The following is a 23,493-nucleotide window of genomic DNA, read 5'->3' on the forward strand; positions in this document are numbered from 1 at the left end:
AATAATAATGATAATTAGCATCCTGACAGCAACTATTATTATCTTGCCAAGTACTTAAATATTTTGCATGAATGAGTACTATGCCTGCTTTCAGTAAACCCCAGGTGTGAATTTGGAAACATCTTTAAGTTTGTTTTTTTAAATGTTTTTTGTTTAACCCCTTAAGGACCAAACCTCTGGAATAAAAGGGAATCATGACATGTCATACATGTCATGTGTCCTTAAGGGGTTAAATTCACTATGCCCTATACACCATATAAGCATGTTATAAAGACAACATAAAGCACTGACAAAACAGAAAAATATTTGCAGATTTTTTTTTCTTTTGATTAGTTTAAATTGTTTGTATAAATATTACTTTTATTTATGAACCGCCAACATACTCTGTCGCCAATATAAAAAGGTCATATGCATGCTGACATACTTCTAAAATATATCCAGTGGACGCTCAGAACTCAAACTTAATCCGTTCCAGAAGACTGTTTGAGAACCGATTTGTTCAAAAACCGAAACAAATTTTTCTATAAGAATTAATATATATTAGATGAATCTGTTCCAGACCCCCAAAATTACAGCATTTTAACACACATTTGACAGTTTAATAATACCTTATTTTCATAAAAATCATACAGAAAAACAATAAACACAATGTAAATTAAATGAAAATGTTACTTCAGTTTACCTGTCCAGCTAGGGAAACAAAAATATGACATAGTGCAACACTGTGTGTAGTAATGCTAAATATAAAAATAAGTGCCAAGTGATCACGTACACTTTGACATCAAATAAAGTGCTTTCAGAAATATATTGGTGTGTGTCTTCTTGCTTCAGTACTTGGTAGATGTTAATCTCATACAGAAAAGGAATAAGGTGCAAAAAAAAAAAATGCTGAAATGACTGTATAGATAAAGTACAAAAAACAGCACTTACATCAAAGTAAATAACAGATGATGCGAAATATGTTCAGTATTGGTCCAACGCGTTTCGTCCCTATTAGGGACTTCCTCAGGGACAATCTTTAAATGCAAAATGCATCCAATCCTAACTAAAACCCACCCCTAATATATACATCCCCCAATTAGTCCCAATAGTTGTTCCACAGGTGGTTCCGTTTTCCTTCAGCTGTTGTTGATTCAATTCCGGTCACTTCCGGGTTTCGGGCGTTCAACGTCATCATGTGACATGCGCTGGGACGTCATGAGTTCCAAATATGCGTTCCACCTTCGTTTTTACTATCAATTACAGTGGCAAGCTGAGATGTTTGCATAAAGTCCGCAAAAGACTGTTTCTAGGTGGGAATATAGGTGGGGTGTATACAAGGGGAAGTAACAAAATGGTTAAAAGAAGTTACTAATCCATAGTAACATAAACAAGCTTTATTGACAATGACAAAAAAAACACACCATCCAAAATAAAACATAAATTAATACATACTTATATGCATGTGTGTGTGTATTTAATTCCACACTGCATAAAGTAATATGTAAAGACAAATAACACAGTTTTTCAAACCCCGCAACAACCAATGGGAAAACAGATTCTCCCCCTTAGAAAACCACATAGAAACTCCACCCAAGAGATCAGAGGAGAACTTCCGGAGGGAGGAATATCAAAAAAGGGAGTTGGCGTTCCAGTTTCGAGGTTCCACTGTATAGTAAATATGTTAGGATTGTCAAAAAATATGCTTCTATTAAAAAAAAAAAAAATCCTTGCTAATTTCAGGCAATGATTTAAAAAAATATTACACCCCATGCATTTTATCAATTTCATTGATCAATGGAATTAAAAGTTGATTATATTTTTTTTCAATTTTATTGCTGATCTAGTTAAAATAGTTTAAGATTGTCAAAGCGGGAAAATAATTTACATATTGCACACCTTGAATAAATTGAAATTTTCTTCAGTATTTATCTAAAATACTATTTCTTTCAAAGGAAATACATAAAAAGTGAGTACCAGGGCTTAACATTTCAAGTCCTGTGCCACTATCTAGGCCTAAACGTTACTTGCTAGTGCACTGCTCCTCTTAATACATTATTCATGGGAATGGGCAGGGTAGGATCATTCTTAGCAGCTGCTCCAGTAACACGAACTCTGATTTAAATATTTGATCTAATAGGGAGACGATAGTCACAGAGACCACTTCATCTCACTGAAGTGACGTCATGGGAAAAGAAGATCTTGCCAGCGTCGTGGAAAGAGATACAGTTGTGCTGAAAAGTTTGCATATCCTTGGAGAATTGGTAATATATGTACCATTTTTTTTTTCAATACGTAATTTATTGATCAATTTCAGGGAGAGGATACAGAAAGAAAAAAGGGAGTAGGAGGGAAGGGGTAAGTATACACATACACGCGTTTACAAGTCGCACCTGGGAAGGTGCCAATGGATTGGGAAAGGCAGACATCATATTGGATCATCACTTTATCTTCGCGGGTTTGATGTAATGACATAGTAGAGTTACAACATAGTAAAGTAAAGTTACCACAGACAATTCAGCACATATTACAATTCGTATGTACATAAAATCACCGTGTGTCAGTATCGTAGTACGTGCTTACAGGTCTGTATCGTCCTATGTTACCCATTAAGTATTGTGCTCTGGGTTTGTACCCATGTGTGCCATCTATTCCAGCTTTCCCTACGATTTGCTTACTGCAGCCTCCTCCAGTTCACTCCACCTTTGCCAATTGTATCTTGTACTGCTGGAGTGTTTTTCTGTAGTCATGGAGAGCAATTCGTATTTGAGAAATTGGCTGATCTTGTGTCTAACCATATTTAAAGGTGGACACTCCTGTTTTTTCCAGTGACAAGCAATTACATTCCTAACAGCTAAGATCGATGTAACTGCTAATTGCCTGTCCGTGTGGGGTACATTCCTCAGGAGCAATAGAAATATGCTTATCAAGGGTGTAATCGGTGTGAGTGTTATCCCTAGCTGGTCCCAAATTTGTTGCGCTCCCAACCACAGCGGCTTAATTTCCGGGCAACTCCACCATATGTGTGTCATCGTTCCCTTTGCTTTCTCGCATCTCCAGCACTTGGGGGAGGTGGTCGGGTATATCTTATGCAGTCTGGCCGGTGTATAATACCAGCGGAAAATAAGCTTTTTGTGGGCTTCTATGTGGGAGTAACAGGTGGTGATGCCTTTTAAAGCTTGGAGTGAGGACAACCATTGTTCACCAGTGGGTGAATAAGTACATTCATTTTCCCAGTTTGAGCGATATTTAAATATTGGGAGTGTCTTTTGGTTTTGTATTGTGTTATAACAGACCGAGAGAGTTTTGGTCTTAGTCGGTGAGTTGTGACAGCGTTCATATAAGATTGTCAGGTCTTGGTGTGCGTCATGTGTGGTCATTGTAGGGGGTGTAACCATATTCGAAACTAGACTCTTTAGTTGGAGGTACGGAAAGATGAAGGATGGGGGTAACCGAAATGTAGTCTGTAGATCCGGGAAAGGTGCCATAACCCCTCTTCGGTAAATGTCTGTTATACGTGTAACCCCTAGATCTTTCCACTTGTGTAGGGAGAGCCACGGGGATAACGAGTTGAGGGCTGTGATAGGTGCCCAGGGGGAAAATGTCGAATCAGTTGCCTGGGATCGATGAAGGTGGTCCCATGTTTTTATTGCATATGTAGTGAGAGGTAGGAGTGTTCTGTGTGTCCCTCTAATGCGTTTAGGGGTCCACATAAGATCTACTGCCGAATGTTTGGGGTCATAATGATTTTCCATGTCCACCCACTGTAATGTATGTTGTGGTGCGTGCAGTTTGATCGCATTTTCAAGGAGGGCAGCCCTCTGATAAGCGGCAATGTTGGGGAGCCCTAAACCTCCCTTTTTCGTAGAAGATTGCAGAAGAGATAAGGGTAATCTCGGTTTCTTTTTAGCCCAGACATAGTTTGATATTATACTTTGGATTTGTTTACTTAGCGTGGGCGACAGAGGTATTGGGAGCATCCTAAATATATAGAGCAATTTCGGGAGAATAATCATTTTCACAGCATTGATTCTGCCTAGCCATGACAGTAGGACGCCCTTCCATTTGTGAAGGATTTGTTTGCACATTGTTGGTAGGGTAGATAGATTGTGCGTGCTAATGCCCCTATATGTAGCTGCAATTTGTATTCCTAAGTATGTCAGGTGTGTTTGTCTCCAGTCAAAGGAATGTTTCGTTTTAAGCTCTAGGACGTCCGTCTCGGGGAGGCGAATTGGCAATGCTTGGGTCTTGGTTTGGTTCAATTTATAGTAGGACACGGTACTGTATTCGTCTAATATGTTAATAAGATGTGATAGTGAGTGGTTTGGTTTGGTGAGGGAGAGAAGAATGTCATCCGCAAACATAGATAATTTATATTCTACCCTGTTGATGACCACCCCCTCTATGTCTTTATGGGTTCTAATCTTATATGCCAGGGGTTCTAGCGATAGAATAAATAATAAAGGGGAGAGTGGGCAGCCCTGGCGGGTGCCATTCGTGATCGGGAAAGGACTAGACAGAAACCCAGCATTTGTTACTCTTGCTGTCGGTTCGGAGTATAGCGCCATCATGCCTCTGATGTAAGTCTCAGGGAAACCAAATTTGAGTAGAACCTGTTCCATATATGCCCAGTTTAGTCTATCGAAGGCCTTCTCCGCGTCCAGCGCCAGGAGAAGACCTTCCATACGATGTGATTCCATATGGGCCAGTATGTTCAAGATTTTCCTCGAATTATCAGAACCCTGTCTGCTTTTAACAAATCCTGATTGGTCGTTATGTATGATGCGGGTTAATATGTGTGTGAGGCGGTCTGCCAAGATTTTAGCATAAATTTTTGTATCACAATTAAGCAGTGAAATTGGTCTGAAATTTTGGCAGAGTGTCGGTGATTTGCCCGGTTTAGGGAGTGTGGAGATGTGTGCTTGTAGCATGTCGGGTGGCATTGTGCCTGTAGTGAAGCAGCGGTTAAGGAGTTGTGTAAGATATGGGGTCAGCGTATTTAAGAAGGTCTGATAGTAAAGGTTAGTAAAACCGTCGGGGCCTGGTGATTTATGTGGAGGAAGTTTCATAACCGTAAGGCTCAATATATGTACCATTTTTAAAGAAAACATGATTGAGCAGGTGTCGGGAACACAGTTTAGTGGACATGGCCCAATATGCATTTGGATGCTCAAGGCAAAGAACCAAGTTCACAGTACCAAAGGATTAGACTAAGAGAATAGTTGGGGAAGCCAAAGGTCTGGACAGGCGGCACAGGTTCAGACGCGATGATACAGGCAAGGGTCAAAATCAGGAACAGGATCAGGGTGCAAAAGGAGAGCCTCTAAAGATCTTTACACAATCAGAAGCACAGTACAACTGAGAGAAAAGTGAAGGGTGTATATGACTTAAATAGGGAAAGTGGGTGGTCATGTTCATTGAGGTTCCACCCTGGTCTCTGCCTCCTGTACCTTTAAAAGGCTCTGTGTCGGCGCGCGCGCGCACCCTTTGATTCCCCTGAAGTTCTCCCTTCTGTGTGGTTGCACGTGGAAGTATCAGCGTTCTCACAAACAGACTTCTGTTCGTGCTGTGTTCAGGAGCCGGCGTCTGGACAACCGGAGTTCTGTCTGCAGTATAGGTGAGTAGCGTTCGCAGGAAAAGAGGTGGGTTCGTACACATGAAGTTCTTTGTTCTGTATCTGGTAAAAGGCATTTATGGCAGAAATGCCTCTGCCACATGTTCTTGAAAGGGCCTGCTTGCCAGCCTCCTACCTGCAACTGATCTGACTAAAATACTTTAAAAAGGCTTTGTTCGTGCAATTGCGATTAAATGTTTCAGTTCCCGAACAGCCGCACAAACCAGAGACCACCCGGGAGCTTGTTAAGCCTAATTGATAGTTTGTAACACTTTTCACTGCAGTGTTCTAAGTGTTCGTCTGGATGGCCTCTGTTTGCATAAACGACCACGAGGTGGCGGCCATCTTGTTCCCACGAACACAGGCATTGGTGTTTGGTCGTCGAGTTCATGGAACTGTTTTTCGGGCACTAAAACTCCTGAACACCGCTGGACTTCCAGGATCGCCTGCATTCAGTTCTACACAACTTAGAAGGGCACTGTTCGGTGGAAACATTCCCACGAACAAGGTGAACAAGCTCCAGGGTAAGAACATTGACTATGTTCAGTAGTTTGTTCGGTTTTTAAACTACTGAACTAGACCGACCACAAGCCCTGATTCTCTGGAACTATTTTGGGCATGAGACCATGCGTCAGTCAAATTATGACTTCCAGGAAATTCCCGAACCTCTGAACCGATCTGGGTGATTTTTGGATATGTTGGTCACTCAAACCGGGGCTATCAGTGGATGTAACTTTTATGGGGGTTTTGTGTGTTTAAAGGTATTTTTGGGGTTTTATAAAAAATTATGTTTTCTGTGCCTGGAGTTAATTGAGTTTAATACTCTCAGGCACAGGGGAGGGATTATGCTGAGATTGGCGGAGGCACCAAGTCAGGGTGCCAGGCAGTCTGTCACAGCGTTCATGCCTTCATGCCAACAGAGGTGCTGTTCGCATGAACATGAGAGGTCGGCGTGGGTGATTGAACTGACTGCGCTACCTGGGGGGTCGCGCTCTGACACAGCGTCCTCGTGGAGTGAGAGACGCGGAGTGGGAACACAAGGTAGGTGAGTGAGGGGACAAGGATCTGATAGCAGGCAGAACACATTTCTTATGGGATGGCACAATCAGAAAACAAAACATGACAACAATGAAAAAAATGAAATGACCCCTGTTCAAAATTCTGCATACCCATAGTTCTTCATACTGTGTATTGCCCCCTTTTAGCATCAATGACAGCATGCAGTCTTTTGTAATAGTTGTCTATCAGGCCTTTAATTCTTGCAGGTGGTATAGCTGCCCATTCGTCTTGGCAAAATGCCTCCAGGTCATGCAAAGTCTTTGGTTGTCTTGTATGAACTGCATGTTTGAGATCTCCCCAGAGTGGCTCAATGATATTAAGGTCAGGAGACTGTGATGGCCACTCCAGATTTTCACCTTTTTCTGCTGTAACCACTGGAGGGTCAACTTAGCCTTGTGCTTATGGTCATTGTCAAACTGGAAAGTCCAAGAGCGTCCCATGTGCAGCCTTTGTGCAGAAGAATACAAATTGTCTGCCAGTATTTTCTGATAACATGCGGCATTCATCTAGCCATCAATTTTCACAAGATTCCCTGTGCCTTTAGAGCTCACAGCCCCCAAAAACATCAGTGAGTCACTACCATGCTTCACAGTGGGGATGGTATTCTTTTCACTATAGGCCTTGTTGCCCCATCTCCAAACATAGAGCTTATGGTTGTGACCATAAAGCTCTATTTTGGTCTCATCACTCCAAATTACAGTGTGCCAGAAGCCGTGACACGTGTCAAGATGTTTTTTTGGGCATACTGTAACCAGGATTTTTTGTGGCATTGGCGCAACTTCTTTCTGGCAACTCGACCATTCAGCTCATTTTTGTTCAAGTATCGTCGTATTGTGCTCCTTGAAACAACCACACCGTCTTTTTCCAGAGCAGCCTGTATTTCTCCTGAGGTTACCTGTAAGTTTTTCTTTGTTCCAAACAATTCTTTTGGCAGTTGTGGCTGAAATCTTTCTTGGTCTACCTGATCTTGGCTTGGTGTCAAGAGATCCCCAAATTTGCCACTTCTTAATGAGTGATTGAACAGTACTGACTGGCATTTTCAAGGCTTTGGATATCTTTTTATATACTTTTCCATCTTTATAAAGTTCCATTACCTTGTTACCTAGGTCTTTTTACAGTTATTTTCTGCTCCCCATGGCTCAATATTTAGCCTGCTCAGTGCATCCACGTGAAAGCTAACAAACTAATTGACTATTTATAGACAGGCACTAATTGCAACGTAACAAGCCACAGGTGTGGGAAATTAACCTTTAATTGACATTTTAACCTGTGTGTGTCGCCATGTGTGTTTGTAACAAGGTCAAGGGTATGTAAACTTTTGATCAGGGCCATTAGGGGTAATTTTTGTTATCCTCATGATTTAAAAAGGAGCCAAACAACTATGTGATAATAAATGGCTTCATATGATCACTATCCTTCAATAAAATATGTATTTTTGCATGATCAGTCATATTTTCAAAATCTGTGCCAAAATTTCACAATTTCTGCCAGGGCATACAAACTTTTGAGCACAGTAAAAAAAAAAAAAAAAAGTTTTTAACCCTTTCAAGAGTGGAGGTGTGGGCGATCTATTAAGTTAGGGACAGGGTACAGTGTAGGATTAGGAATACAGATCCTTTTCAATAAAATTTAAGTAACAGTAACAGTAAAGTTGCTTTACTGTGATAAACACTAATCTTTTTTTAATTGTCCTTTCACATTTATAGGTATGAAAGCTGGAGAGAAACGTATTCAGCGTGTGTATATTGGAGTAAGCATCTTGTATGTTGCAGCACTTACAGGGTTATCCACTAATGTGAGAATTCAGAGTTTGAATTTCAAATTCAAGTCAAAATTTGCTGAATTGGAAAAAAAAATCACTATCCTTCCAGTTTGGCTACTTTGAATTTACCTTGAATTAGAAATTCACCACTTTGAATTCTCCCTTTAATTAATAACCTTGTTAAATGATTCCCTCCACAGTGGCCAAGGTAGGTTAGGTCTGGTGGCTTACACTAAGATTCCTACAATCTCTAAAGAGCTCTAAACTGCTGGGGCCCGGCCATATTGTTTAATATGATTTATAATACCGCAGGCATCAACCACATGGCTTCTGTTAATAAACAGCTGCTTTCAAATATCACTGAGAATCTGAATAGGCAGTTAGACATTCACAGGAACACTTGCCAAGCCTTAATTTCCATTCACTTATGGCTAATAAACAAATAACAATTTAGAACCCTAAATTTGACATTTTGTATGACTGTTAAAAGGTATATGGAGGTAAACTCTTACTGATTTCACCTGTAAACACCGATTATTTGCATCACAAAAATATTTGACACAATATGCAAAAAAATGCTTAGAGCATCAGTAGTTCATGCACAGTTCACAGAATGGGATCTTCCCCACAGCATCGTTCTATACTTTCACATATGTTTGTGATACAATTCCTGGAAAGAGAGGCTTTAAGGAGTTGCAACGAGAGGCTGACAGTTTAAATCACTTCACAGGTTGAACATCTGGTCAGACATGTCATCGAAATGTATAGTACTATACCACAGTTGAGCTTAGAGACGACACTTCACTTACATACCACTTACGGTTGATCTGAGGAACAAACAATAAACTAACAGTAACAACACAAAACAGATACACATCTGAGAAATCATCTATTAGGCATATATCAAATAAACCCAGATGGTAGGAAGACAACCTGGTCTCTGAAAAATATATGTCTGCATATATATCCTGTTTACTTAGCATTGGTAGTTTTATACAGCTGCTCTGTCGCTAAAACGTGGTGTATTCCATTTTGGAACAGGATAGCTGAGGAGCAAATTGTGATACAGACTACCATTTTATCTGTAATGTGTTGAATGGCTACACATTACAGATAAAATGGTAGTCTGTATCACAATTTGCTCCTCAGCTATCCTGTTCCAAAATGGAATAGACCACCTTTTAGCGACAGAGCAGCTGTATAAAACTACCAATGCTAAGTAAACAGGATATTTTTGCAGACATATATTTTTCAGAGACCAGGTTGTGATGACGGGGAATAAAAATTGTCCTTATTCCCTGAAAAAAATAAATCTTAAAAACAAAATAAATCATTCTTGGAATTTGGTAAACACCAAATGGGAACTACAGCAAACATGTAGAGAAAAACTTCTAATGAGACCAAAGCAGAACATTTTGGCTTTAGCAATAAACAGGTTGTGGTGAGTTTGCACATATCTACTTTCAATGTTTGGGTTAAAATAACCAAGTTGGAGCCAAGGTGGAGATAAATTGACTACAGCTCAATATTTAGTGATTGAATCCATATGTGTGGCACATATCAATAATATTGCTAGATTTAATGAACAGTTTGACTTCCTACGAGTAGGGTGCCACACACCACACCCTACCTCCAGCACTAACAACGGAGAGCCGGAAGCTCCATTAGTTCTCCTGAGTTAAGTCCTGCAGCGCTGGGCTAGCTCTGTCTCTGAGTGTGTAAGTGAGTGTTCCTTTAATAAAAGTGTTACTAACAGAGCAGCAGTGCAAATGTCTGGCAATTTTCTAAAAGATGAGTATTAAGCAGTAATATACAATTAGTTCCCATGGTGACTGCTCAACACTTAAAGCTTAGCCCTGGCAGTATTTTTTTTATTTGTATCTTCCAATTAAGTTAAACACGGAGCCAAACCTGCAGTGGAGTGGTTTAAAAACAGGAACCAGAATGTCTTAGAACGGCCCAGTCCAAGCCCAAACCTCAAGTCCATTGGGTATATTCTGGTCAGACTACAAAATTGTTGTTCCCCATCCCAATGATCCCAATCCAACCTGAAAGAGCTTGAACAATTTTGCCAAGTGGAATTGGCAAACACAGCAGGATCCAGATGTGCAAAGCTGTTAAAGACTTACCCCAAAACACTCACAGCTGTAACTAATGCCAAAGGTCCTTCTACCAAGCACACTGATGAAAATGGGGTGATTACTTATGAAAACAAAAGATAGCTATTTTCCTTTATGATTCAAATTTTGAGGAACAATAAATATAAATAAAAATCCAGAGATTTGATCATACGCGTTAAATACCGAACTACTAGATATCTCTTCATGTACATGACTAGTGCAGGTCTACACATATTGTTCCCATATGTTAAACATGTACTCTTCAGCTACTGTTCCTGTATGTCAAACATGTCCTCTTCAGCTACTGTTCCTGTATGTCAAACATGTCCTCTTCAGCTAATGTTCCCTTGACGTGTTTTGTTAGAATTGTTTATCTTATTTTAACTATTGTACAGTGATGCGTAATATGTTGGAGCTATATAAACAATTGTAATAGTTTATTTCATAAATAACAAATAATAATACTTTGGCATCACTATCACCCATTCTGTGAATTGCACCCAGATTAATGTGCTGCATTATTTTGTTGTCTGTTTTATGAGCAAAATATGTACACCAAATGGCAAATATGTGTAAACCAAAAGGAAAAGAATATCCAAATAAATACATTTTAATTCCAGATCGTGACTCAATAAAAGAAGGTAAAGTCAAAGGAAGTGAATCCTTTTGTGAGGTACTATAGCTGCCTTGTGCACATACGTTTTTCATTATGTCTGTCACTCAAACAATATTTACAAAAAAAATAAATTAACAGGACACAAGGTTGAGTAGACATGAGATTTTGTTCATCGAGATTGCAAGATTACTAGCCAGACTGGTGATGTTCCTTAAAAGAACACTCCTTGCACCACAATCACTACAGCATATTGTAGTGGTTATGGTGCTGGAGGGCCCCATTTTCAGACCAAATGCACCAAAAAATCATAGTTTCTACTGTGTTACCTCATTTTTGAGAAAAAGGTTCTGCTCATCATCCTTAGTTTCTGAATGATATAGATACATTCTAAACATTATTTTTGTGCATTAGCAGCATATTTGAAGTAAACAAAACGTAGATATGGAGCTATGCTTCAATATCCATATGGCAGACATGATTGATCAAGAGAAGATCAGTGTTGTATTCCTTTGTAGCATCATCGTGTGACCCAGCATGCAAATATATTTTGTTTTATATGCAAATGATCTGCATCCACAGAACATAATTAAAGTGGCTCTACATGCAAAGATTGTTTTTGTCTAAGTGAAATAAATGATTAAATGGACATTAAATACCATTACATTAAGGGATCAGAGAGTAAATAATTTTCAAATACCCTTTTCTTTTATCTATATCAGTTTATTTGATAGAGATAAGTAGGATGGGCTGAGACAATGTGGGATATATTCACTAAACACTTAATCATAGTGATTTGAAACCCGAATTGCAGACTTTAAGTCAAGCAGTTGGCAAATTGTTCCTAATGAGATTGAGGCCTACATTTCAGTTTTTAATTCACTACATTTTGCAATGTTATTAACGGAACTTCAAATTGTAGAGAACAGAAAGCCAAGTGGCCATATTTTGGCTAAAATAGCTGTTTAAAAAAAATATTTTTTACAAATAGGTTTTCGGTTCACTAGCATTCGTAATTACATGAATAAACACAACTCCTATGCTTTGAAACACAATATAAACTTTTTTGTCCCAAAAGTGGCCAGCAACCTTATTTATTGGATTCATTATACAAACATATACACAATAGGTACACATAAACTTCAATATGCATATACACACATTAATGTACACGCATATGTTCCATATTTGATAATCACCACATATATAAATCATACTGGATAAATGTTAACAAGAAAAAATAAACTTTCAACTTTACCCGTGTTTAAACTTTTGCAGTGATTCATTCGTGGTCTTTCTGGGACTATGACATCTTGTGTAAACTCCATCCACTTTATATCTAAGAGGAACAAGACATCATTTGCCAATGAAAATAGCTGTTCTATGCCAAACGCACCAGGAGTAACTTGAGTCTTTAAATACACCTCTTGAACTGGACATGATGATTCCTCTACAGCTGCAATGTAAATACTTTCAGCAATCTTAAGTAAATTGTTCTTATGAAGTTATATTTTTCCTGGCTACATTATACGATATGTATATATCTATAGCTTTCAAATAATACAAATTCGATTGCCCAATATGTGCCTACCAGACGTCCAAAGGGTTAATAGAGAAGAATGAATAGTGAGGTTTATAATTCTTGCAATATATGGCAATGCATCACAAAGATTTGAAGGAGTTTCTGATCTGCTTTTATTTCTCATAATGAAATAGTATTTTTGTAACATATTCATGTTAAGCCTATGTCTGCTAAATGTATTATTCATTCTGAATTGAAATTTTCAAATGATGGTTTAATGGTACCCATTAAGGTGTGGGTACACATGCTTATTAAAGGACTGACCCCATAAATAACAACATTAGTATTTTGTTAGTTCAAAGACTTTTCAAAGGGAACAGAACACAAGTCATTTCCTTTGCAATTTATTGGATTTCATAAATCCAAATTAAACAGAATGAATTTCAAGTTCAAACCACTTCCCTTTTTTTCTTTTACTTTTAGGGTTATTTAAACAGGTGTGAAATGATCACACACTTGAGCAACGTGACTTCATCTCAAATATTGTAACTGAGACTCACTGTAATTCTGTCAGATCTAATTTTTCCATTTCAGACTCCTCACAAATTAAAGCAGTATTACCTATGCAAGTACTTTTTTCTCCCCTGACCACAAACTCCTAAAATAGAGTTACAGCATGATTTATATATTCTGCAGAATATATTTTTCTTGCTATCTTGGATGATTACATAACGATGCTCAGGAGGCTCTTCTGGCTAAATATAGCCCTTATTACATCAGGGTACAATCATCTCTGCCTCTTCAGCCCTGTTTGAACTGCAACTCCCATCAGACCCAGCCTGCCAGTCCCTGCCTTAGGATGATGGATATTTGAACCCAACAATACATTGTCCTACACATATGTCCCATAGCAGAAAACTCGTGTTGTCTCACCTTCAGGAATATCTGTGACTATTGCATCAGGAGATATACAAACCCCACGGTCATAGATTGGCAGATCATCACAAGCCAAGTTTTCTGGCCAGCTGTGGTTGTATCTTCTCATAATGGGCTCACAGCCATCCTTGGCTTTCTGGCACACAGATTTGCAAGGCTTGATCGGGTCATGCAAGAACTCCAAGGTGCAGATGGGGGCATACATTGAGCACAGAAAAAAACTCAGCATGGGACTGCAGTTGATATCCACCAGCTCTTGATACTGTTCAATAGCTAGGATGGCATTCTCCTGGGTGCTGTGGTGCAGGTGATTGGGCATTCTGGTGATATTCCAAGGCATGTCCCTGCACATGGGGATTCTGACAGTTTCACAAGGAGCTGAGGAGACCCCCATCTCTGCCCACAAATAGAGGAGAGCAATAGACACTACAGGCATCATTGCAAAGTAAGTCAAATCTCCTGGTCTTCTGCAAGGAACCAGAATGTCTTCTTGTCCCACCCTTCACTGGAACACTATGCAGGTTGACTCTGGAAGTCTTCCCCCTCCCTTAAAAAAAAACCTCCTAAGGAACAAGCTGAGAGTGAAAAAAATGGAAAGCAAAGCCCTTCCCTAGTCTTAGTGAATTAGTTCAAACTAAAACTTTTGCTGTCTCTTTCCCTAAACTCCACTGCAGATAGGCATTGCTTTGGAACTCTACCTGTGCTGCACCACATCCACAAATGACTCTCGCTGCATCCATGTGTTACTTATATGGCTGCATGATCCATGCCCTCCCCCTCCCCCCCCCTTTTTATTGTCAGACAGGGTTACATCACCCCTTATTTTCTTTAATCCCAATGCGACATCAATACCTTTCATTGAATTTCCAAGCTTGAATTAAATCCTCCCATTTTATTTTATTTTTTTTACTTTTATTCAGCTGTGTAATGGAAAATAAAGAAATATCTCTCCCACCTGTTTTGGATATCTTACAGCAAGAAAACGAAGCAGGACAAAATCCTGGAACCATATTACAACCAATACAGTTGCCATGTAACAGAGGTATAAGGTTGTTCCTTTCTCCAGATAGAAGGAAGAGTTCTTTAACTTTTCTTTTTTTGCATGACCACAAGAGGGAGGAACGGATCGTCTGATTCAGTAAAATAAATTCATTGTTTAAAACTACTGTCGGATATATTTAAAGTGTGTGTATTATATTATGTTCTTGGGCATTATTTGTGGTAATTATATGATTATATTTTCCTATGCAGTACTCTAAGCTTGCTTGCCACTGCCCATCATTCTAGGGTGATCAGTTATATATAAATACATGTGACATCATTCAATTATTCACAGCTAAAGTGTTTATTAAAAACTTTGTGACAAATGATATTTGAAATATTATTCAGTTTTAATATAACTATTAAATAAGAATTGTTAACACATATGTTTATGCAAATTTCCTGGGTAATGACTGACTAGATTTATTTACAAAGTATGTCTCCCTCTCTCCCCTAATTCAAATGTACACACTCAAATAAAGAGAACAAATACCACATACAAGGGTTTAAAGTGAACCTATAATATTTAAAATGTGTTTGACAGATTCTCCTTTCAGACAGGTACATATGTAATCTATGTATTGTTCTGCCAAAATTTCAGGCAAATACATACATTAAAATATAAACTTGAATATCACTTCCTCCATCTTCAAGATGGATACCCGATCAGAGGTAGTTTATAATCATACAGTCATTCTACCTCCATTTTATGCAAATTATTAATTCAATTGATTCTACATCCCTGGCCATATCCATGGCAGCATTACAATTTAACTTTAGTTTTTATATGATGTATAATCTAAATTTTATTAATGAAACAAAACCATAAGAGGCTTTTTTAAAAAAAAAATTAATTCTACATTTATTGGTCCCAATATAAGCAGTAGCAACCTAGGGGAGTGGCTTGAGGCTTTTCGATCCCTAGTCACTGAGACCCAAGGCAAGGGGACGCAACTGTCCCCCCCCCCTTTTTTTTTTGTATTGCTCCCACCAGAAGTCACTAATATTTGGGGTATTGGGAGGACAATGGAATATTCAGTCTCTAACAATAAACTGCCCCTACCCACTGCCTATGTGTGGCGGTGGTGGTGTATAATTACATGTCTATCTCCAGTCATTATTTTCACAGTAACCCCGCTGCCAATGGGTGGGGAAGTAGAGGGGTCAATGGCACAATGGTTTTCCCTCCTTCATTATGAATAGTCCCCAACTCATGCCCATAGGTGCCATATCTCATTCTATTTTTAAAGGAAGGACCCATTCCATATAGCGAATGGGCAGTCATTGCTGCCCAGGCAATAATCAATTTAATTCCCCAACTGCCATCATATTAATACCCCATTCCACTGCCCATGGGTGGGAGCATTAACGGTTGAGCTGCCATTGACAGTTCATTGTTTAGCATATGCACCCACGCATGGCATATCGGGACATAAGGGAGAATTAAGTACTCAGAGAAGTCATATTAACCACTACATGCTTTTTTATTTTTCTAACTTTTTTTTGTGGCAGCTGATTATCAAGAGCTAGACAACCACCACACACTTAACCCTTGTGTGGCCAAGATTTTTTTTAAACTAAATTTAATGTCCACATTTTTAAAATTCTGGTTCAGATTTTCAACATCCAGATCTGGATTTCAGCCACTCAGTTGCACCTAGGCAGGCTGAAATCTAGAGGACATACAAGTCTATTCTGAAATTTTGCTGTCCAAATGCCCCACAGGCGAATCTGGATGATTTGTTTTGTAAATACAGACAGGACCGTTCAGTGCTCAGAGACGAGTATTATGCTGTTCTACTTCTTCTCTTTCCTGCAGCAGGTAAATAAAACAGAGGAAACAATAATAATTGTTAAAATCTGCTCTAGAGCAGAGGCTTAGTGGTTTGATAGTCAGGTCTTTTATTTGCTAAAAAGCAGATATTCCTGGGAATAAAACCTTTAAATAAACTGTGTCTATAATACCTTATTACTGCCCCCCAAAACAGTGTTTTATAGACACAGGTTCGGGGAACAGCAGATCACATTAAACCACTGTGGCAACGATGCCTCTGCCACGAGCTCCTGGAGGAGCCTGCAGGTTAGCCTCCTGTCCAAGGTCTATGGGCCATGTAACAGACTTTTAAAAGACTTGGTTCGTTTGGTTCCCCTTTTTGTTCGGGAACTGAACAAACACACGAGTTGCGGACAACCTCTAGGCTCGTTAACCCTATTGACCTCTCCTGACACCTCAACATTCTAAGTGGTCGGCTGGGTGGCCGCCAGTCGTATGCACGAACACGTGGGAACTGGGTTGGCGGCCATCTTGTTCACATGAACGCAAGCAGCGGTGTTTGGTCGTCGAGTGCATGGAACTAAAATCGGACACTCAAACTCGCGAACATGGCTGAGCTTTGATGAACACCTGTTTCTTTTATTTACATGTCAGGAGAGTGCCGTTCGGTAGGATTGTTTGCATGAACTAGGCAAACAATCGCTACCTAGGAGCCAGAGGATGAGTTCAGCATTTCATCTGGTTTTGGACTCCCGAAAGTGACCGACTGCTACCTCTTTTCTTTTGGAACTATTTTGGGTACAAGCCACATGTGCGGTCGGTCAAAAGTTACTTCCATGGAAAATCCAAACCACTGAATTGATCCAAAAAGCACTCAGATCAGGGCTATCTGGGGATGTGACTCTTGAGGGGCTTCCATGGATTTTGGGGTATTGTAAAATTGTTGTCTTTTTCTGTACCTGGAGATAATTGAGTTTGTACAGTTCCTGACTCAATTATCTCTCAGGTACAGGGGATGAGTTTACTGTGTGTATAAATTCTGAAGCTTTGCCTGCATTAAACAGATCTACTCCCAGCATTAAGTCTTGGCTAATGTGTGGGAGGAATGCTATAACAGCCATAATTACTAGTATATACTAGTATACTCTCTGTAGGAGAGCTTTGATCGCTGGAAGCTGGATCCAGAACCCTGGTCCAGGGTGGGAAGAGACTGCGAGACCCTAGCCAAGCTGTAGCGGCTAGGGGCTAAAGTGCTTATCGTGTCCAGGCGGAGATACCAGTCGGGGGTACCAGGCGGTCCGCCACAACCAATATAACTAAAACAGGCACAATATTCATTGCTTTATGGGTGATAGCATATCAAGTATCCATGACCCTACTATAAAATTATTATTATTATTATTATTATTACAGCCCAGCAGTGCTCTGTTAAGAAAATAAAATATTTCCAAATACAAATATACAGAGACGCAATGCCAATCTGTCTACTTGTTTGTATGTGTGTGGCAGTGTGCTTACTTGTGTGTATCTATGTGTGTGAGGCAGTGTGAATATATGGTAATGTGTATCTGGAAGTCTTTTAGGATGTCCTTTAACATCTGAAGGTGCAACAAGTCAGTCTAAGCACCAAAGCTACTGTGTCTTAATGACTGCATATGTCTTTGACATTTAAAAAAAGAATATGAGAATTCTGAGAATGTACATAAGCTTAGAGGAACTCAGCAGCTTGCCCTTTGGTAAATCCCAGCTCAGGTCTCAAAAATAGTTTTTGATCACTTGTGCCATTACAGACAACACCAGTTCCACGGTAGATCAGACTGTTTCCACCCATAAGGGCAGTCCAGAACTGAAACACCAGCAAATTCTCTCTGCACAAGAGATGCAAGAACCCAAAACGATCGTTTCAGCCTTCTTTGGGCCTCCTCAGCGAGGTGCAGCTAATATCTCTCTAGACACAGTGAGCACAGGATTCCCTTTAAACTTGTAAAGAGCCAAGTTAGTGCAACAAAAACAAAGAATATAAGAACTGTGAGGACGGAAAAAAAGTATAGATACATTCCGTAGCTTGCCCTTCGATAAATCCTCGCTCAGGTCTCAAAAATAGTTTTTGCTCACTTGTGCCATTGCAGAGAGAACCAGTTCCAAGGCATATCGGACTGATACCACCCATAAGGGCAGGAGACCTGAGAGGGGATTTACCAAAGGGCAAGCTACTGAATTCCTCTAAGATTTTGTCCATTCTCAGAGCTCTCATATTCTCTGTATTTGATCTTCCCAGCTATTACATTATATATTACAATACTTGGAAAGGAGTATTCATTGCCTTCATTGTGCCTATTTTAGAAATTCTTATCTTCTGCCAAGTGTCTTGCTATATGGCAAAGAGATCAGGGACTTGAGCCCAACAATATAATTTATAACTCCTCCTACATTTTACCTTGAGCCCTCTGAAAGCCCTGGCCAAGTTCGATAGATAGACAGACAGACAGACAGACAGACAGACAGATAGATAGATAGATATGCAAATAGGCACATACAATGATGCACACACTCTTACAGGTTCCCACACACAGTTGTACATACACAAATACTCAGATACACACAAACTGTTACAAACTGTTACACATACTTACAAATACACACACAGACTTATAGCACACTATTACCCACTCAAAGATATACACAATTATAAACATACACACAATTTGTTACACATATGTACACATTATTACACATAAATATACACACACATGCAATTTAAAAAAAAACATAAAAAAAGAATACAAAAATATGTTATTCATCCCAAGACTTTGGTTACCTGATTGCCATTGTATAATCAAAAAGGATATTGCAACCTTTTTGTGGCATATTTGGAAACAGCTATTGTTTTATTTTGCCTTTATTTGGATTAACAGCATGAAAGATTCGGTTTAAAGGATGAAGTTAGCTTGATGAACTTTAGTCCAACTTTAAACCTACTATGCAAATGTATATATGGGGTTTTGTTCATAATTATCCCAAAGCCCTTAGATGCTCATGCTAAATTATTTTATTCATATTTAAACTGTACAAGAACCCCCAACTTTCCATTTTAACATCAAGACAAGTGAATACACCACATCCATTCTGTGGCCATTCGTCTTTCATCACACTAGAGTAAATGTAAAAATCCAAGCATTTAACTGCACTGGGCACAGGTATCCGTCTAGTTTTATTTCTTTTATCATCTTTTGTTTCATATTTATGGAAAATAACATTTTAGAAGCAGGCAACACGAAAAAAATGTATTCCCTGTTCCAATATTTTTCTTTTATCTCATTTGTGTTGTGAAAGCCAAGAGCAAAGAAGTCACTGCCAGACCCTTTAAAAAAACAACAAAAAAAAACAAACAATCCTCTGGCGCACCTCTACGGTTCTCACACCTCAAACCAGAAGGAACCTAACTTACAACACGTTTAGCGTTACTACTAATAGTAATTTTAACATTACAACAACATACATTGAACAGAAGAACTATTTTCCAAGGTTAGGAGCCTTGTCAAATAAATCAATCCTTTTATTAGGTGGAGTCCAGCCTTCATGAACTTGTTTGGATGGCCTACAGAAATCTGAATATAAGACACAAGCCAAATATATATATATATATAATTATGAAGCTTCGAACTATACAAGGGAACTCCACAAGAACACCAAAATTGTACAAAAAGTTCTCTAGCATCTATGTGAGAACTTTGCACCCAAATCTCTAAGTCCCTGCAGTAATTGTTTCTACTAATTGTAGCATAAGTTGAATGGGATTTAGACATAATCATTTTACAGTCCATGCCTTTATAACATTAAAGGGATACTGTAGGCACCCAGACCATTTCAGCTCATTGACGTGGTCGGGGTACAGTGTCCCTTTTGCACTTAGTGCTGCAATGTTAAACACTGCAGTTCCAGAGAACTGTAATGTTTACATTGCAGCTCTAAGTCTGCCCACAATGGCTGTCTATCTTTTTCACTTTGAAAAAGCCCCTTTGTGTGAAACACGTTTGTGTTTTTGTTTTTTTTTATTCTTTATTTTTGTTATGCAGGCGAGTACACAATCATAAGAACAGATATGAATACAGCAATCGCGGAATCTGCCTATTTGAAAAACAAATGAGAACCATGCCTAGCCCAAGTAACTAGTTAGATATTAAAAGATGAGAGGAGACATGGAGAGAAACACCTAGGCTATTGTGAGAATGATAATAACGGTATTAGAAATATCAGCTTAAGAAGCCTAGCGCAGGTTTAGCAAGACTAGACTGGAGAAAGGAGTATATCCTGTATGCTATATCCTACATTAGTTAAAGATAAACTGTAGGTGTTGCACAATAAATAAGCCAGATAATCAATAGCCAGTTAAGTGAAAAAAATGGAGCCATCCCCACACTTAGAGAGACCCACTTTAGAGCCAAAGGTCAGCCGATGCCCACATTGCAAAGTCCATGAGACATTCTGCGAGATTCCACAGGTGCGGAGACCAACCAGCGACGCCCCGTGCAAGCAGTATGTGCGGACTCCATGGCCCTTCCGATGGCACCAACCCATCATTGGTAACAGGAGTGATGGGAGGTGAGTAGTTAGCTGAGGTGTAGGCCCTGGCTTGATTTACATCCACTGCACTCCGCGGCTTGGAGATAGGGGTGGCAAACTTGTCAGTCGGTGCTTCAACATCCAATTCAGTGTAACTCTGCCCTGAAGCCTGACCATTTGGAGCATCAGTCGTCAGCTTCAAAGGCGAGGTCCCCTCAAACTTGGCATATGGGGTATGCAGTGAAGGCAGAGGTGAGTACCTTTGTCTTTCCTTCATATAACTCAGTAAGGCTGCGAAGATTTTATCCAGCCTTTGCAGGATGGTCTGTGGCTGAGTCTCTGCAGAGGGCCCGACTGCATTCGCCTCTGATTTAGGGACAAATGATCTCTGTGGATGCTGCTGCCATGGAGCTTGGGAGGTGCTCCAGGGACCAAGATGACCCCCGCCAGTCCATAGGGCTGGGGGGACTGGGACTCGTGTACAGTATTCCTGCTGACAGCATTGGCAGGAGAGCGGCCACCTCTCCCGTGCCTGCCATGCTTCTAGGCCTCATACAACAATCGGGTGAGACTCGCAGGAATTGTTGCTTGTGAGGTACCATCCTGTACCTCTTGACATCACCTCTTGCAGTGCGGCTTAAATATATGAATGATTAAAAGCTTGCTGTTAAGAGCAGGAGCTGCAGCAATCAGTGATCTCACCATTCAGCAGCCAGGTCCCGACCCCCACGTTAGTATTTTTATGCCATTGTTTTTGTTATCTTTGTTTTAAATAAAACTATATTTTTACCTTACCTGGACCATCCTGATTTTATCCCTGAAGATTTTATCCTGAGGAGCCACACTTTCTACCTCCTTGGTGGAAACTATCTATGCTACACAGGATTGATACTCATTTGTTGAGTATACCTCCTTTTATTTTGCTTTTACTTCAACAAAACCGAGAGTACTGTTTTACTGTTTTTATTCTCGTTTTATGTATTTGGTGAAAATCTGTGACACTGCAATTTGGAGGGAAATACCCGTGAACGCTCGACACTGACGCTTGACCCTGACCTACCATCTAAAAGGAACCAAGCTGAGCGACATATCCACAGGAGGGTATCATACTGCCCAGACGCATATATCTGGAGCTGAACATAAGCTCCAGAAAATTGTAAGTGGCATTTTTCTTATTTTACCTTACCACCTAAAGCATTTACTACACTGTATTGTTTTCTGTCTTCATATTTTCCATACTGACTCACCACCATATACGTTTTTTCAAGTTTAGGCTTTTAGTTCTTAAGAAAACTTAAGAAAGGGTCTCTTCAGGTTTTTGGGAGGTGTTTAATTTAGGCTTAGGGAAAAAGTTGTGTTTAGGGAACATGCACATAGAGTTTAAAGGGTTATTTGCAAAGTACTCACGCTCCTAAGGTTAATAGAAGAAATGGAGGAGTGGTAATACACTGTGAATCCAGTGTTGTTCTACTCTGACTGCAAGGCATTTCCTGTGTGAGATACTGTTAGTGGGCAGATGGGAAATTATCTCTTACACTTCTTGTCCAGCCTCACACACAGACACTGGAGCAGATTTTTACACCCTCTATAACTGTTCCTGCAGCTCTGCTATCAAACACAGAAGGCTGACTGAGTTACAGAGGACACTGGCGACAACTCTTGGTTCTCCACACACCATCCCACCTAAGCTTCAAAAATGTACATTAAAAGTGCTGAAAATTTGCAGACGATGTCCTCCTAATGCTGACCAATCAAATAGAATTCATGCTCGCTCTAGTTGGTAAATTACTAGTGTACCAACTGCTATATTTTGCTTTAAGTTTTGAGATATTGAACTTTGCCCTTTGCACTGTCATGTGAGGAGGAAGGGCTAGGGTGGCAGGAAGAAGAGGACAGGGGAGAAGCCATGATCTCTGAATCTGCATAAAGAAAGTGTGTTCCTACCTGTTTATATGGTCTATTACTGCTGGGGCAATGAAATAATAACAGGGGAAGGCTGGTGCACTGCTACTACAAGACGTTGGAGACTGTCTACTGCTCTGCTAGGAGCATTAGAAGACTGTCATTTTATGTTCGCTCCCTGCAGATTCTGGAACTTTCTGCAGGAGTGTGAATGAGCTCTTGCATCCTGTCAGCAGAATGAAGAGAAAGGATTGCCATTGCTGTTCTGCTGCTCTCCTACATTCTGCTGGATCTTTCTGGAGATATCTGCAGTTACAGAAGTCACTCCAAGGTACTGTCTCCAGAGATTGCTTCAGGATTCTCCCTTATAACTGTACCTGGGTAGCGCTACCTACACCTAAGGACCCCAACGTTGTGCACATAATTTACCTGCAGGTACCTAGGAGTTTAACTGTTCAGAGGTAGTTATTGATGTTATTAAGGGAAGTTTGTTGTTTGCATTCCTGCTGCTAAAGACTCTTGTGACTGTATCATTCCTTCATCAGGGACTTTATCATCATTTAACATTAGCTAGGAACTGCATTGTTATTTCTGCTGTTATATGTGGA

General features: G+C 39.7%; 1 protein-coding gene across 1 annotated transcript in view; it reads right to left on the reverse strand.

Moving 5' to 3' along the window:
- The window catches only part of SFRP4 (secreted frizzled related protein 4), a 50,728-nt gene extending 36,125 nt beyond the window's left edge, over positions 1-14,603 (reverse strand). The window contains exons 1-3 of the mRNA XM_063452160.1: positions 14,561-14,603; positions 13,603-14,152; positions 12,406-12,486 (exon numbers count right to left, since the gene is read on the reverse strand). Coding sequence (XP_063308230.1) covers positions 12,406-12,486; positions 13,603-14,044 — 523 coding nt within the window. The 5' untranslated portion in view covers positions 14,045-14,152; positions 14,561-14,603. The remainder of the gene's footprint in view (positions 1-12,405; positions 12,487-13,602; positions 14,153-14,560) is intronic.
- Positions 14,604-23,493: the final 8,890 nt, after the last annotated feature.

The sequence above is a fragment of the Pelobates fuscus genome, chromosome 4 (assembly GCF_036172605.1).
Source record: "Pelobates fuscus isolate aPelFus1 chromosome 4, aPelFus1.pri, whole genome shotgun sequence".
In the NCBI taxonomy this organism is placed as follows: Eukaryota; Metazoa; Chordata; class Amphibia; order Anura; family Pelobatidae; genus Pelobates; species Pelobates fuscus.